General features: G+C 35.0%; 2 protein-coding genes and 1 non-coding gene across 3 annotated transcripts; all 3 read left to right on the forward strand.

Annotated features, from left to right (window-relative positions):
* The first annotated feature begins 1,790 nt into the window (after nucleotides 1-1,790).
* On the forward strand, nucleotides 1,791-9,517 carry LOC106115289 (glutathione S-transferase 1-1-like). Its single transcript, XM_013308643.1, has 5 exons — nucleotides 1,791-1,888; nucleotides 6,334-6,475; nucleotides 7,639-7,839; nucleotides 8,535-8,740; nucleotides 9,280-9,517. The coding sequence occupies exons 2-5, from the start codon at nucleotides 6,335-6,337 to the stop codon at nucleotides 9,377-9,379; spliced, it is 648 nt and encodes a 215-aa protein (XP_013164097.1). The 5' UTR covers nucleotides 1,791-1,888; nucleotide 6,334; the 3' UTR covers nucleotides 9,380-9,517.
* On the forward strand, nucleotides 6,009-6,080 carry TRNAE-UUC (transfer RNA glutamic acid (anticodon UUC)). The gene has a single exon. It is a non-coding gene; the product is annotated as a tRNA-Glu (tRNA).
* Nucleotides 9,518-11,459: 1,942 nt separating the features above from the next.
* On the forward strand, nucleotides 11,460-14,372 carry LOC106115234 (glutathione S-transferase 1, isoform C). The gene is made up of 5 exons (XM_013308558.1): nucleotides 11,460-11,526; nucleotides 11,696-11,871; nucleotides 12,104-12,310; nucleotides 12,761-12,966; nucleotides 13,705-14,372. Exons 2-5 carry the CDS (start codon nucleotides 11,722-11,724, stop codon nucleotides 13,862-13,864), a joined length of 723 nt encoding a protein of 240 aa, XP_013164012.1. The 5' UTR covers nucleotides 11,460-11,526; nucleotides 11,696-11,721; the 3' UTR covers nucleotides 13,865-14,372.
* Nucleotides 14,373-14,833: the final 461 nt, after the last annotated feature.

Genomic DNA, 14,833 nt, shown 5'->3' on the forward strand with positions numbered 1-14,833 from the left:
CAGGCTTAATATCTGTTATATCTGTGGTAAAATAACAAATTAATCTTAATAAAGTGTATACATAACAAGATAGATAACAGGTAACATTATCGACAAGACGTTTATTTGAATTTCGTACTTGGTTGTTTTGGATTGGAGCGGACTGAAATACAAGTCATAGACTGAGTGATGACCACCAACAAAAGTTTCTTATCTAGTGACATCAGCGCATGGATAACACGTAGTAAAGTAGCGATGTACGAAATATAAATAGTGGTAAAGCAAAAGGGCTATGTTATCGGACATAAGTCAAAGTCGGCTATTAACTTCGCGAGAACACAAAATATAATATTGGGTGTGGCGTGGTTGCGGGGGGCGCCGCGCGCCTGTGACCTTGGAGCGCCATGATATTTGAAATTAACGAAACACATTGTGGACGGTATTGGGGAAGGCCTACGTCAATCATTGGACTGACATAAATGACGATACAGTTATTTCTTGAAGATAAAATATTAATTTCAAACTTAAAACTTAGACTCACAATTCTAGCTAAACTTAATTATTTTACATAAAGTTACACAATTTGATACTGCTAATAAATACGTAATAGGTTGTGAGGTAAAATTTTCGGAAATATTAAAGACCAAAATAAGAAAAGATTCAAACTCTCAGCCGCTGGACCACAGGAATTTGTGATTCCAGGAAATGAAACGGGGAAAAACGTCACTGAATCATTGCGTGACGTAGTAACCGACGCTTCTGATCATTAGTAAGAGTATACCTACTTTGTTAGTATGTATTTGCGTAAATTAATTAAGAAATTAACGACTTAATAAATTTCTTTAATTATTAAAACATTTAATTTTTTACGTCAAGTGATTAACCAAAGAAAAACCAAGTTGTTTTATAATTTTAAATCAACAAAATTTTTGTACAATTATGATTTTTATAATCTTTGATTCGGTATTCAATTTTGCAAGCAACTGACCTACCAATAAGTTCTTCATTTACCATAGATATTGTCAAAAACATCTGCAATTAAATACCTAATTCACTAGATTTTATAATGTTCCGCTTACGTGTCATTGTTAGAAAAGTCTAGGTTCTTTGCTTGTGGCAAAGAACTGACCTATCTGCAGACCAATCAAGCGAAGAAATACTTCCTACAAGTTCTCAAGCGACTGGAAGGTAACAGTTTCCGGGGCTAAAAAGTAAGGATATTATTTGTTGACATTAATTTTGTAATAAGTATATAACTTCGGCAACACATGGTAAGGTAAATTGACAATTTACCTTATTAATTGATATACAGAGACGTATATTGGTTAAGTTATTATTATTGGCTACGTCTACACTTATGAGCTCCATTTGAGTTTCCACTTAACAACTCTAGGTGCGGGTAAGAGTTGGATTAACGTTTAGTTCGATCAATCGACGAATCTCTGGTATTATTCATTTGTAAAGCTCTCGTTTAACCTGAATAATCGTATGCATAAATAGGATATTCTTATATTCTTACTCATATATCATAAATTAATTGGATTATTTTATTTCTAAGTATATGATAGAAAATTTTATATTGAGTAGCATAAAAAATCTGAAAAACAATACCTTTTTACTTGAGTTTTAGTTCACATCGTATGACAGTTAAACCGAATTATTTTGTGTTTTTTTTGTAGATATTTAATAGCTGATAAGAAAATAAATCCCAAACTTAAGGATGCAATTATCAAACTGAAAATATATGTGTATCAAAAACTAGATGAAAATATGAGGAATCATTCCGTGTAAAGTTCGGTTCGGTCGAGTATAAAACGACAGTCCTCCCTCCTTTGCCAGTTATTCTGCCCAATCGCTGGCGCTGGCTGCACGCTCGTTGACCTTTATTTCTACAGACTACACAAAAAAAGTAAGTTTATTTTTTTAATGTTTAGGTATAGACAATTAACTACTTTAGGTCAGCTTTTTTATTTAGGAAATGTTTGAATAATTTAACTTTTGTTGTAATTTAGTTAAGTTTTAAATGTGTTTTCTAGAAGGATCGATTTGTCAAATTTTCATATATTTTTTTCTTTATTAATGAAAATAATAATAACAAACCAGTTTAGTATGATGAAAACTGCGTTACATTTTCGGTGTAGGAAAGCGAACCGTAACGTATTCTTGTATAAAATACGTTCTCACGTTATAACTAAAGTATTGATTAGTTTCACATTTAAGTTTACGTTTTATTATGATAACTGTGTATTTAACCTTATGTTTTATGTTGGTTCATTATAAAGCAATTGAGGGTTACGTAATATCGACGCATCCTTTGAGATATTGTGTTTGTGTCGCACAACAGATTCGTGTGTGTAATTATTAACTGCTATCAGTCTTTACAAACACTTCTACGTTCTTAATTAATAACAATTTTAGCGGCGTCCTAAAATCTAGACGGCTAATATAAGATACCTAATAGAAAAAAACAGATTTTTAGATATTTAAACGATTGTTATGACATCATACATTTAGTTTTTATTTTATCTTCAATGATTAGTAGTATCTTTATAGCTTATATTTTATTGAAGAATCAATATTGTCGTTTGATAGTAGATAAGTGTTTGATTAAAATCATAAACATCGTTGTTATTTGTTAGAGGCAAAGGATAAGTTTAAGTAGTGTGTTTAGTAATCAGTATGTTGTTAAGTTTTTTGCTTGCAGCTTATTATTACTGTTTTGCTACTGTTTTCGAGGTTATCCTGGTTAGGCGTTGTTCATTGAATTTATTGCTAGTGCAAAGATGTAGCATTAACTAAATAAATTGTAAAACCGTCGCCCGCGACTCCCTCCGTGATGAATTAAAATAAACTTAATTAGTAGTCATGTGTTCTTCCAGGTTATTTTCTACATTTAAATTTAGCTTGATTCGTTTAGTCGTTTTGGAGATACATAGTAAAAATATCCATCCATCCAAATTTTCGTATTAATAAAATAATATTGGTATTTATAAATTGTATACTATACAACAATTTTATTAGAATACGATAATGTAAAATACATTATTTTTTTAGTTTAAAAGTTGGAAAACAAGCAAACCATGTACATTCGCCGAAATAGCGAAGTGACCGCTGTCCGTCTGCAATTACGTTGCGTTTTTATAAATGTGTTTAACAGTGGAAAGCCACAGCTGTAATACAATCGATTTTTACTAACCAATTATTGCGATATAAAATAATTGCGTCGTATGATGCCCGTGATAAAACGAAGTTAATAACTATTCTGTAGAAAGGTATCAATATCGGTCAAGGTAAAAATTAACCGTACGCAGTAATTTGTACTTACATTGGCGCATAGACATAAAAAAATGGAAAGTTAATTTTGTCATATTCACACGTTTAAAGTAGGAAATTAACCAGACTACGAATGATAAAGGAAATAGACAAACATGATATAGAGTATTTTATTATTTTAGCTATAAAACTAATTACAAATAATACAATTTTAGCCTACTTGAAAACAATGTATGAAAATTTGTTTAGATTAATAAATTGTCAATTAAAAAGGCTAATATCTGATTTTGGAGCAACGAATTTTGTGAAAATTTTATGCGTACTGAGTTTTTTTTTTAAAAAAGGTCAATGTACTTTTGAAACATAACCTCCAAGCCTAACAGGTTGCTTTGAATGCTATGCAAGAGTTACTACAGGTCACTCGATATCTGACAAAAGACTGGGATGTGACAAAGAGACTGACCCATGTGTTACTTAATACTATATCTTTTATTCTTCTATTGTGGTCTAGCTGTACTTCCTTTTAGCCGACGTTTACTTTAACCCCTTTACTTTTTTTATAATATGATACTGGCACTTCAAAAAAAAGTTTCCATGCCTTCATGATTAAGTCAAACAAATTAATTATTGATTTGATTTTGGTTCAATTACAGTTAGTTCTTATTTATATAGTTTTTATTTTTTTCGCTAGTAACTTGTTTATTGGTGATTTGAAAAAAAAAACTTAAATTAAATTAGTTTAATTATTAAGTTTAGTATATGTTTTCAAGTTTAAATACGATAAACTATTTTTCATTTAGGAATATTTATTCAGTAGGTATTAGTCATAAATGTAGCTATTATAAGAACACATTTTTTTTTTACAAAACGCTAACGTCCTTGTATCGACCCGTTCTTACGAACAGACGCCAACAATGACCGTTGAGAATTTTTGATCATAACACTATAGATTATATATATTTATGGGTTATTCAAATATAATAATGGCGCCATGCGCTACATTGATTATTTTAATTCCCGTTTGATAAGCTTGTATTAAAATATTGCTGAATATTAGCGTTTCACTGACACTGGCTGAAAATGAATTTCTACAACTACGTCAAAAGTAAAAAAAAAAATTAAAACGCGGGAAAATATGACGTATTACTTATGTGATATGGTCTTTGGTTTAAAATTATAAAAAAAATGTAAATTCTGAAATCTCATACTTATACGCATATTATTTCCTTTATGTGGAAATTTAAAACGAGTTCAACATGCGACCGGTATCGCACTGTTGCGATATCCGTAACAAATATAGAAAACAGGAAATCACAAAAATAATGCAATTTAATATTTTTTACGGGTTAAAAGCGAATGTTTGAACGATTAAAAGCCACATATCCAGGCCGACTTAATTACACAAAGACTACTTTTTATACGTAAAAAAAAAACTTTAACAAATAGATTAACTCATTAATATCTATGAGTTTCGCCTGCTGTGATACTTATTTGAAATTGGAATTGTCACATATTGTCATTCCTTTCTTTCTTATTGACGAAACAGAGACAACAATATGTCAATACAAATGACACGGCATCCGAATCCCATAGTTCATATTTAAGGTTTGAATTTGTTACGAAATTACTTGAGCAAATAAAAATATAATACGGTATGGAGCTATTTTCTTTGAAGGGCATCGGAGTAAGGCACGTCGATATGCCTTTATGAAGCCGTTTGCGATGCAATACAGCAACAATACTTTGCACACACAAAGTTGCAAAAAGAATTTTATCTGTTTACACAGTTTTATCGAATGAAACATCTTGAACAAATATCAAGATTATGGTAAGTAAAATGTAATGGAACAAGATAATCTTGTAATGCAATGTATAATAAACCTAAAGTTTGAAATGAAATTAGGACTTACAAGAGACAATTTTTTTAAGCACGGCAGAATGATGTTGAGGAAATGCATGAGAACGGGTTATTTCCACTGGCCTAGATACTGATATTTTTTTAATGTAAATAGTAGCAGATTTTTTTTAATTTACTAATATTTGTACCAGACCAACTAAGCTCTAGGCTTGGATATGGTTGACGACAACAATCCGTTCCCTTAACCATTAACCTATTGGCGCTTCAAAATTTACCGAAAATTATAAATTTATTTGAGTGTTAAACTTTATAACAACATTGTTGGTGCGTTTATACGAATTTCGGTTATATAATCTACGTCCTGAAAAATGCGGTAGCAGTTATTGGCCTTGACAGTAAGCTTTTTTATTTTCATAAAAACATTGGTCACATAACCTTGTGTAACGGAGTCAGGTCGAACGGTTAGCATTGAGTGAATGCAATGCCGCGTACCTACGTTTGATCGAATCGTGATTCATGACTAATAGATCGATGTTTCTAGAATTTAAAAGCAAAATATCCTCTTATTGAGTGCTCATCATTTATCAGACGATACATGGAATTTACAGCACAGCCTATGTCATTTTTATTCCGTTTTGATAATATTTTTTGATATAAGCATTTATATTTCTGGCAGCAAAATATCAATTCTTTGAGGTTTAACTACAAAGAAAATTTACCAAGCTTTGCCTTTCACTTACGAACAATAGGAAAAATAAAGATTTTCCCATGATTAAAGGCAAATAATGGACATGGCGTTGAGGAATGTAATTTTAATTCAAACGTATGGATTTGTTGTTTAATTAAGATTTTTTTATATAATATTGTTTTAAAGGCATATTTCAATGGTTCTAACGTCTCCCGTATGGTCTAGTGGCTAGGATACCTGGCTTTCACCCAGGAGGCTCGGGTTCGATTCCCGGTACGGGAAATCTTTTTCCACTTTAACATTGAATTAAAAATAAATGTTTCATAATTATTTTTGAAAAATCAACTAAATTGACTTGGAAATTTTTTTAAACACGTAGAAAGCTTTTTTCAGTCTAAAAATTCTTAATTCTTACAATTTAATTTCCCATTTACATTTCGGTGGCGGCACCGGACGAATATACGTGAGTGTTTAGCCGTGTTTATATATCAGTTTAGTATAATGTCTCACGAAAGTTTGAATACTTTAATTTCAGCATGCCTATCGATTTGTACTACGTGCCTGGCTCACCGCCGTGCCGCGCCGTGCTCCTGACCGCTCGGGCCCTCAACCTCAACCTGAACCTCAAGCTGGTCGACCTTCACCACGGCGCGCACCTCAAGCCTGAATACCTCAAGGTGACCTCTAGGAAACACTTGTATAAAAACATAGTCATCCCGTATCACTAAGCGATTAACCTTTAACATACAATACATAATATTTTTTGGTTAAAAATGTCTAACCTAAAAGAGATTAGTTTTTTTATTGCACTCGATTTTGTAACATCGGAATAAGTTTGAAAACGGGATATTATGGCATTCGGCAAGTAAAGCAATTGCCTTCCGTATTCATTGAATTAGAAAGGTCTTATATCAAAAATTGTTTTGCGATATTTAACTTTAAGTTATAGGGTTTAAATGCATATTGCTTTGACTACCATTGAAGGTCGAAAACACCGGTTTGTGAATGTATGATGTAAGCGAGTTGGGAACATGAAGTCAATGCTCTCTAAACAGAACACCATAGTATCTGCGTGATTTCCATTATTTGACTTGAGGAAAAGCATTTAAATGTAGCTATTCTGACAAAGGGTATTATAAATTAAATACATGTTGACACACATATACAACTTTAACATTTAAGTTGTTTTGTTTGAAATATCTACTTCGCAGTAATCACAAAATCGCAATGATTAATGTGAGCTTCAAGATGTCAAAGTCAGATATCAATTTCATCTCGAATACATATTTAGTTATAATTTGTAGATATATGAATGTGGAAGAGTGGAGTGAGGTGTGCCAGGAAATGTTAATCTCTGCCTACCCCTCAAGGTCACGGGCTAAATATATTGTTATTAAAGCTAAAGGAACATTTTTCGACTTTATCACTATAGAAGCATCAATCCTCTGGACTATGATAAAAAATCGAGGGTCCAATTCGCTATTAACTATTGCAATTTGGAAACCTACCTTCTAAACTAGAAGAACACCTCCTTAGTTTTAGGGTAGGTTAAAAAATAGCTTTTACAGTGTTCAACATTTATATTATACATTCCTTTTTAATATTAGTGTTAGGAAGAAAATCCTACACTGTACCTGTGTATCGGCGCAACACTAGCCTTATTAAAATGTCAACGTTTATGTCCCCTCACTAATCAATCTGTCACTTGATTTGGTAACGATGACGCGCCATTCGCCCCAAAGGATTGCAACTAGTAATGTCTAAATTAAGATAAGAAGGTGTTCTGCCTATACTCCTCTCTTACTTAACAAGTATTGAACAATAAGCTCTTGTTTTCCAGCTGAACCCGCAACACACAGTGCCGACACTAGTCGACGATGGCCTGGCGCTGAGCGAATCGCGCGCCATTATTACGTACCTGGTCAACAAGTACGGCAAGGCCAGCGGCCTGTACCCGGAGGAAGCACGCGCACGCGCTCTCGTCGACCAGCGCCTGTACTTTGACATCGGCACCCTCTACCAGCGCTTCAGTGAATACTTCGTAAGTTAAACTCTATTAACTAATAATAATGTGGATAGCTGCATGTGCAGTTGCTCTTTGCATAGACTGCATTCAGATATGCCTAGTGTCCGCAAAAAGATAAGGAGGCATCGTTTCTATTACAACAAACTTTGAAGAGTAGATGTCGGTGCTCGATAAATGCTCTATTTATTATTTTAAGCTTAAATATTTAGAAGATTTAAAGTGCTTTAGTTTACCGCGGACTTCCCAGGTCAGTGGTGATAAATATACATACGATACGTGGAATAAATTTTATTCAATCCTTAAATGCACAACAGGAAAATTATTTTTATTTGTGTTTGCGGACGCAGGATAATGTAATGATAAAATACATATTTATTTATTTGTTTCCATACAACGACTGTATTGTTTATTAAACCACACAATATGAGGTAATTGTTGGTGATTGGTGTACAAAAAATAATTGAAATTACTCAGTAAATAAAAATATAGCTAAATAATTTACCTCGTCCAAATCAGCTCAGCAATTTAGCTCTCATAAATCATAAAATTTTGTACATGGGGAACTACCTCAAGCGTACTTATAGTATAGTAGGTTTTGTAAGCATAGCACCAAGAAAAATCTAATGGTCGTCGCCTACAGCGAAAATTAGGGGTTGCGGGAACTCTGTCTAAAACATGACCGCGGCAATATTTCCCTTTAATTGTTTCAGTACCCACAAGTGTTCGCTGGTGCTCCAGCGGACAAGGAGAAGGCGGCCAAAGTGGAGGATGCCTTGAAGATCCTGGACGTGTTCCTAGAGGGACAGAAATATGTTGCGGGCGCCGGCCTCACTGTGGCTGATCTCAGCCTCATCGCCAGCGTCTCCACATTCGAAGCCTCCGATATCGATTTCAAGAAGTTCGCCAATGTTAAGAGGTTAACAATACGCGCTTATACCTAAACACTTGAATCAAGATTGAATTTAATTAGTAAAAGAACGGACATTATAACAAATGCTCTATAAACGCTAATCTTAATACTCGTCATGCACAAATGCCTCTTCACATATTGTAAAGTCATTCTAGACTTGTTACCTACTGATAACACTCTTGTTAACAATCATTGGGTACTTAATAGTTGGTGCAATATCTTGAGATGACACAAACAATAGACGAGCGTTCTACGATGCTCGAACGTTTTCCTTCAAAGACACTTTTGGTTATAAACTAGCTGTCGCACGCGACTCCGTTTGTGCGGTATTAGAAGAAACATAATTAGTACTAGTTAGTTTTAAGCTTAAAGCCTTCTTTAAATGGATTATCCAACAAAAAAAGAATTTTTCAAATTGGACCAATAGTTCCTGAGATTGGCGCGTTTAAACAAACAAAATCTTCCGCTTTATAATATTAGTATAGATGTTATCGATGACTTCCATGTTCTTATGCGCGTTGACTATATGTTTGCTATTCATCCAGGTGGTACGAGACTGTGAAGACGACAGCACCTGGCTACCAGGAGGCCAACGAGAAGGGACTCGATGCGTTCAAGGCGCTCGTCAGCAGCATGAAGAAGTAATGAAGGAAGGGGAAGGTCGAGGGAGGCCCGAGTGGGGGGGGGGAAGCCGTGACACAACGCTAATATTGTAGCACCTCACTGCACCACAATAATATAAGACTTGTAATCTAAGGCACAATAAATTAATTTTAAATTTAATTTTTTTTAATATCCTTTATGTTATACAAAATGTTCAGAAATGTGTAAGGAAAAACCATAAGTACTTTGGTTGAATATATGACTATTAAACCCAACTTACCATTAAACAATGTTGCTTAGTTTAGTTGCTTGGACTTCAATGTAATAGAAATTCTATTCCTTTTATTAGTTACATCTATGAATAATGGAATCTTGGAACTCTATATCCAAAGTATTTAGTTTTGTGCACTTATCAGGACACATGAATGATTTATACTTACTGAAAGTAGTCTGTTCTGTTGCGTCAGTTATTTTTTCTTCAATTGACGCACAAAAGTGTAATAATAGTTCTTTAAAGAATATTAGCTACTTTGGCTTTCGCTAGGAAACAGTTTTCGACTGTTCTTACAGATGCTGGAGGCCCATTTTTAAGCCTCTTTCTCTTCCAATCCGAAACCACGCTTTCCTTTTAAGAAAATAATGGGAAGAGTTTGGGGATCAGTCGAAGTAGGGTACCCATAGAAAGGGGAAATATTTACTGTGCGTCCCCGCTTTCCTCGATAAAAGGTAGGTAACGCATCTGCAATTACGTATGTATATGGGTAGCGGTCGTTTGCAATTTGCTCTTATACTAACGCCGGTTGCTGCGCGATTGATAGGTCAATATAACCGTGAGTTTCCACTGCCGTAGGAGTGTACTAGCTGTGTATCTTCGTCTCTGTTTTGTCAAAGAGAGTGAAAGGGATGACGAATTAATAAGTTTTTCTACATTAAAATCTGAATTGGTAAAAAAATAATGTCTCAATAAGTATGCAAATTATATAATTAATCAGATGCCGCGAGTACCTTAAGTTTTTTTTTTTACAAAAAAAAATATTTTACGTTATGACCATGGATTTTTTTTTTTAGTTTTTTCTTACACTAGTACAAAAAAATAGAACATTTTTTTAACTTTATTGCTTTTAGTACCAACTGATAGCGCGCCGCGGTTTCGTCTGGGTGGCAATATCAACAGTCCCTTCCAAAATATGTACATACATGATGGTAAATTGTAGTTACACAGAGGTCACGAATAGCGACTTTGTTTTATACGATTTATTTATAGAATACACTAATATATTAACTTAATTGATGAGTATCATTGAAAAACTTCAAAGTACAACCAACTTTGTATTATAGGTTTTATCTTAAAACAAATCGACCAAAAAAATCTCGCTATTTTTAGCTACAAAGTTTCACTAAATAAGCAATAATGTATCACTATGAGTACGGCAGTTAGTTGAAAAAACGCAACATAACAAAAACAATGTTAAATTCTCTGACATTGCATGTTTTACTCTTTGTGGCTTTTAACGTGACATAGAAATAAATGAAGGAATAAAAAAAACTGGCTACGTGCGAGTCGGACTCGCACACTACGGGTTCTGTATAAATGTGTAGATACATACAGGTATAATTAAAAGTTTACCAATCACGACAATCGTGTCGTAGTTAAAAAGGGTTATCTTACAAATGCGAATGTTAAGATGGATGGATGTTTGTTTGAAGGTATCTTCAGAACGGCTAAAAATATGTAATGTAACTAAACATTTAAGGTTTTCGGAATTGTCTAAATAAAGATTAGAATCTTAATCGAATGGTAGTATCCTTTAGGTTTTGATTCCCTCGCGAGTAGTTGCGGGTTTGAAAACATTCGACTTAAATTGGTGATATATCAACGCAATCAAAAGAAGTTTGATTTTGTTACAACTTAAAGGTATTATAGAACTGAGTATTTGATAGCAATTCCAGCTTGAAACGTTCACACTTTCCTGAGAAAAAGGGTCTTGACAAGCAGACATACGGACGGACAACAAAGTGATCCTATAAGGGTTTCATTTTTTTTTATTTCGAGGTACGGAATCCTAAAAGTCAATGGGCATAAAATATACATTTACTGTAATTAAAATGTACACATAAATACAAGACACAAAACACATAGGGCGCAATTCGATCAGCTCTGCAGACTCGCTGTACGAGAAATATCTTGAGTAAGTGCCTTGAAAATTCTAATTAGTATCAATGTTTAGATTTGTTTCTCTTATTCCTTTTATTCTATGTATTTACTGAGTGTTTTATTGTTCCGATATAAGTATGCGTGATTTATGATCTTCCCTTAAATCTAATAAAAAAATTACATGTTTTTTTCTTTCAAATTAGACAGATTAGAGAAAGGATATCAGAAAATGAGCATTATTGACTTCTACTGCATGCCGGGTTCGCCACCGTGCGCCTTTCTGGACCTGACAGGCGCCATGCTCGGCATCGACCACAGGTTCAGATACCACTCCAAGGAGTTTAGGCGAAGCGAAACACTTGAGGAGGATTTCATCAAGGTATAACTTACAGTCGAGGCCGTTTATTTACTACCCATTGAGCTTCTCATAACAACACGTACGCGATAAGTTATAAGTGTTATAGTAGCTGTACAATATTCTTACCAAAAGGTGATGAAGTTCTTCTGTCGCTTTACACTATTATTAAACTTTAAAATTGTATAATATAAAATGAGCAAAAGGTCAATCAGCAGTTACGAAGACTATATATACCTGATGTAACGCCCTTCAGATCAACCCTCAACACACCGTACCGGTTATCATTGATGAGGGGTTCACGCTGTGGGAGTCGCGCGCAATCTGCAAGTATCTCGTAGCGAAATACGGCAAGGAGGAGCACAAGAATTTGTACCCCGCGGACATCAAGACCCGCGCCATCATAGACCAGAGACTCGACTTTGATCTTGGCATACTGTATGCCAGATTCTATGAATATTATGTAAGTATTACTTAGGGGCCGATGGGACTGAAAAGTCCTTGAATGGTGGCCAAGGATAGATCGACGCAGCGTAGGTAGGCGGCCTCCTACAAGATGGACCGATGACGTGGTCAAGGTTGCGAGAGTGCACTGGATGCGTCATTAGAACATGTAATGTAGCAACCGATGGAGAAGGCCTATGTCCAGCTGTGAACGAACTTGTGCCGATAATGATGATGTTGGACTAGTAATTAATTAATTAAGAAAAGAACAAACTGTGTCCGAAAACATACCGGGGAAAATACGAATCTAATAACATTTTAGTCCTTAAAATCGGTCAGGCAGTTTAGCCTATTCAGGCAGTCGCTGCCGCGGTTAATACCTATAGGTCTCGTGACATTTTATTTTAAATCCAGATCCACCTAGCACTTATCTAATATTGCATTTAATAACATAATGTTTTTCTCTTAGTACTGGCAATTGATTGACGGGTCTCCATTGAGCGAGGTCAGGTTTAAGTTGTTGCAAGAGGCGCTCGGTTTCCTCAACAGTTTCCTGGAGGGCAACAAGTTTGCTGTAGGATCTAATATGACTTTAGCGGACCTGAACATCCTCGTTTCCATAGAGACGATGAGGATCTCTGGCATCGGCGTCGAGCAGTACCCTAACATAGTCAGGTACGTAAATAAAAGACTTATTATTATTAAGTACCAGCTGTTGCCCGCGACTTCGTCCGTGCGGAATAAAAAAAATAATTATTAGGTTATGTGTTCTTCCAAACTATGTTCTACATCTATTTGAAATTTCATCGAATGCATCGATGTATTGAGCACTTCTGACATACTGTGTTATATGAAATACAATTAGTAAGATGTTATAGGTTTTTTTTTTATTATTATTTAACAACCAAAAACGCCCAAGAAAATCATAATTGTTTACATTATAAGCGTATGACATTCCCGCCAAAACACGAATAACTTAATATTGATTGTTCAAAATCTGTCAGTCCACTTTTTTAGCAGGTCAAATTGTTGCAATTCTCCCTGTTTCACTGACATAGTAGCATCAATAATCCTGCAAGAAACCAGAATACTGCGTAATCCTTCTGTTTGTTTCCTACGCAAACTTGTCCGAAATTTGGACGACTCGACCAACGCACAACGAAACGAACGAAAACTACAAAACGCAGCGACAACAATAACAACCAAAGAAACGCAATGACAACACCGAACCTAACACCAAACATATCCGACTTGCGGGAAGCATATCTGTAGCGAGACATTGTATCTTAACATCGCGATTAAAGTAAACGATATCTCGCCACAGCGCCATCTGTTAGGGTGCAGCAGAAACGGCGCCAACACCTTCTTATAATAATCTGTCATTCGAGTTAAAAACCTTCATCCTATTTTCAGGTGGTTCGAACTTGTGAAAAGTATGACGCCAAAGTTTGAAAAGATCATGAAGCCATATCGTAAACATCACAACGATGTTGTAGATCATTACTTAGAGGCCACCGTTTTCCAACGTAACCAAAAGATTATAAGTGATTTAGCTACATCAGACAAAAATTAAAACTAGAATAGTCACATTTGGTTGCTGGTATCGTCTGCCACTAGTTACATTCATACATACAATCTGTATCATCTATAGAAAATAAGAAAATCGGATCGCTTTTGTTAATACTACTTATGTATAGTCGAAGCTGGAGCCTTTTTAACAAGAAAAATATCGCGGTAGCATGGACTCTTTTTTATCTAGATTCCATTGTCTCCTACATTAAAGCAACTTTAAATTAAAATGTTTGAGTTATATTGTAGATATTTCAAGTGAGTTTTGTGAAAGAGCTCACGATGTGCCGATAACTTTATAAAGAATATTGTAGTGTATGCGTAAACGTAGCGTTGTTTGTTTCGAGCGTAAAAGCCATAAATACATGCCGGAAAGAGGGGGGGTCAGTCGAAGACAGGCCTTTGGACCAGCAGCACGTGTCGGTACGTCAACGAGCCAAATATAACGCAACGAATGCTATAAATATGGTTTTATATATTTGAAGTAAATGATTAAATAAATACTTTTAAACTTGTTTTGATGTTTATCTCACTCTTGTTGCTACTAACCTTTCTGAGATCTAAATCTCTATCTATCGTCATCCCTGTCATTATCTTTTCCTTCTTTATTTATAATAATAATAATAATAATAATATTAGCGTATGGAAGAGCAAGGAGCTACACGGCAGGTTCCATCGAGCCTTAACTGGGCCTGATGTGGACCAATTATCTTCCGTGGCTTGGCTGCGCTTCAGCAACCTCTTTGGGGAAACTGAAGGTTTTGTCTTTGCAATTATGGACGAAGTCATCGTAACGAACAACTACCGAAAACATATCCTAAAGGATGGTACGATTGACATTTGTCGGCATGTCGTCGTCCCGGTGAGTCCATTAGGCATATCGTTTCCGGCTGTTCTCGGCTTGCGGACGGTGCATACTTGCATAGGCACAACCAAGTGGCCAAGATCATCCACCAGCAACTTGCCCTTAAAT

Source organism: Papilio xuthus, unplaced genomic scaffold, assembly GCF_000836235.2.
Source record: "Papilio xuthus unplaced genomic scaffold, Pxut_1.1 DF827870.1, whole genome shotgun sequence".
Classification (NCBI taxonomy): Eukaryota; Metazoa; Arthropoda; class Insecta; order Lepidoptera; family Papilionidae; genus Papilio; species Papilio xuthus.

Excerpts from the sequence above, each read along its gene's own strand:
- LOC106115289 (XM_013308643.1), top strand. The coding sequence starts at position 6,335 with ATGCCTATCGATTTGTACTACGTGCCTGGCTCACCGCCGTGCCGCGCC. Across the intron at positions 7,840-8,534 it reads AGCGCTTCAGTGAATACTTC|TACCCACAAGTGTTCGCTGG; the intron begins GTAAGTTAAACT and ends TAATTGTTTCAG. Across the intron at positions 8,741-9,279 it reads AAGTTCGCCAATGTTAAGAG|GTGGTACGAGACTGTGAAGA; the intron begins GTTAACAATACG and ends CTATTCATCCAG.
- LOC106115234 (XM_013308558.1), top strand. The coding sequence starts at position 11,722 with ATGAGCATTATTGACTTCTACTGCATGCCGGGTTCGCCACCGTGCGCC. Across the intron at positions 12,311-12,760 it reads CCAGATTCTATGAATATTAT|TACTGGCAATTGATTGACGG; the intron begins GTAAGTATTACT and ends TTTTTCTCTTAG. Across the intron at positions 12,967-13,704 it reads CAGTACCCTAACATAGTCAG|GTGGTTCGAACTTGTGAAAA; the intron begins GTACGTAAATAA and ends TCCTATTTTCAG.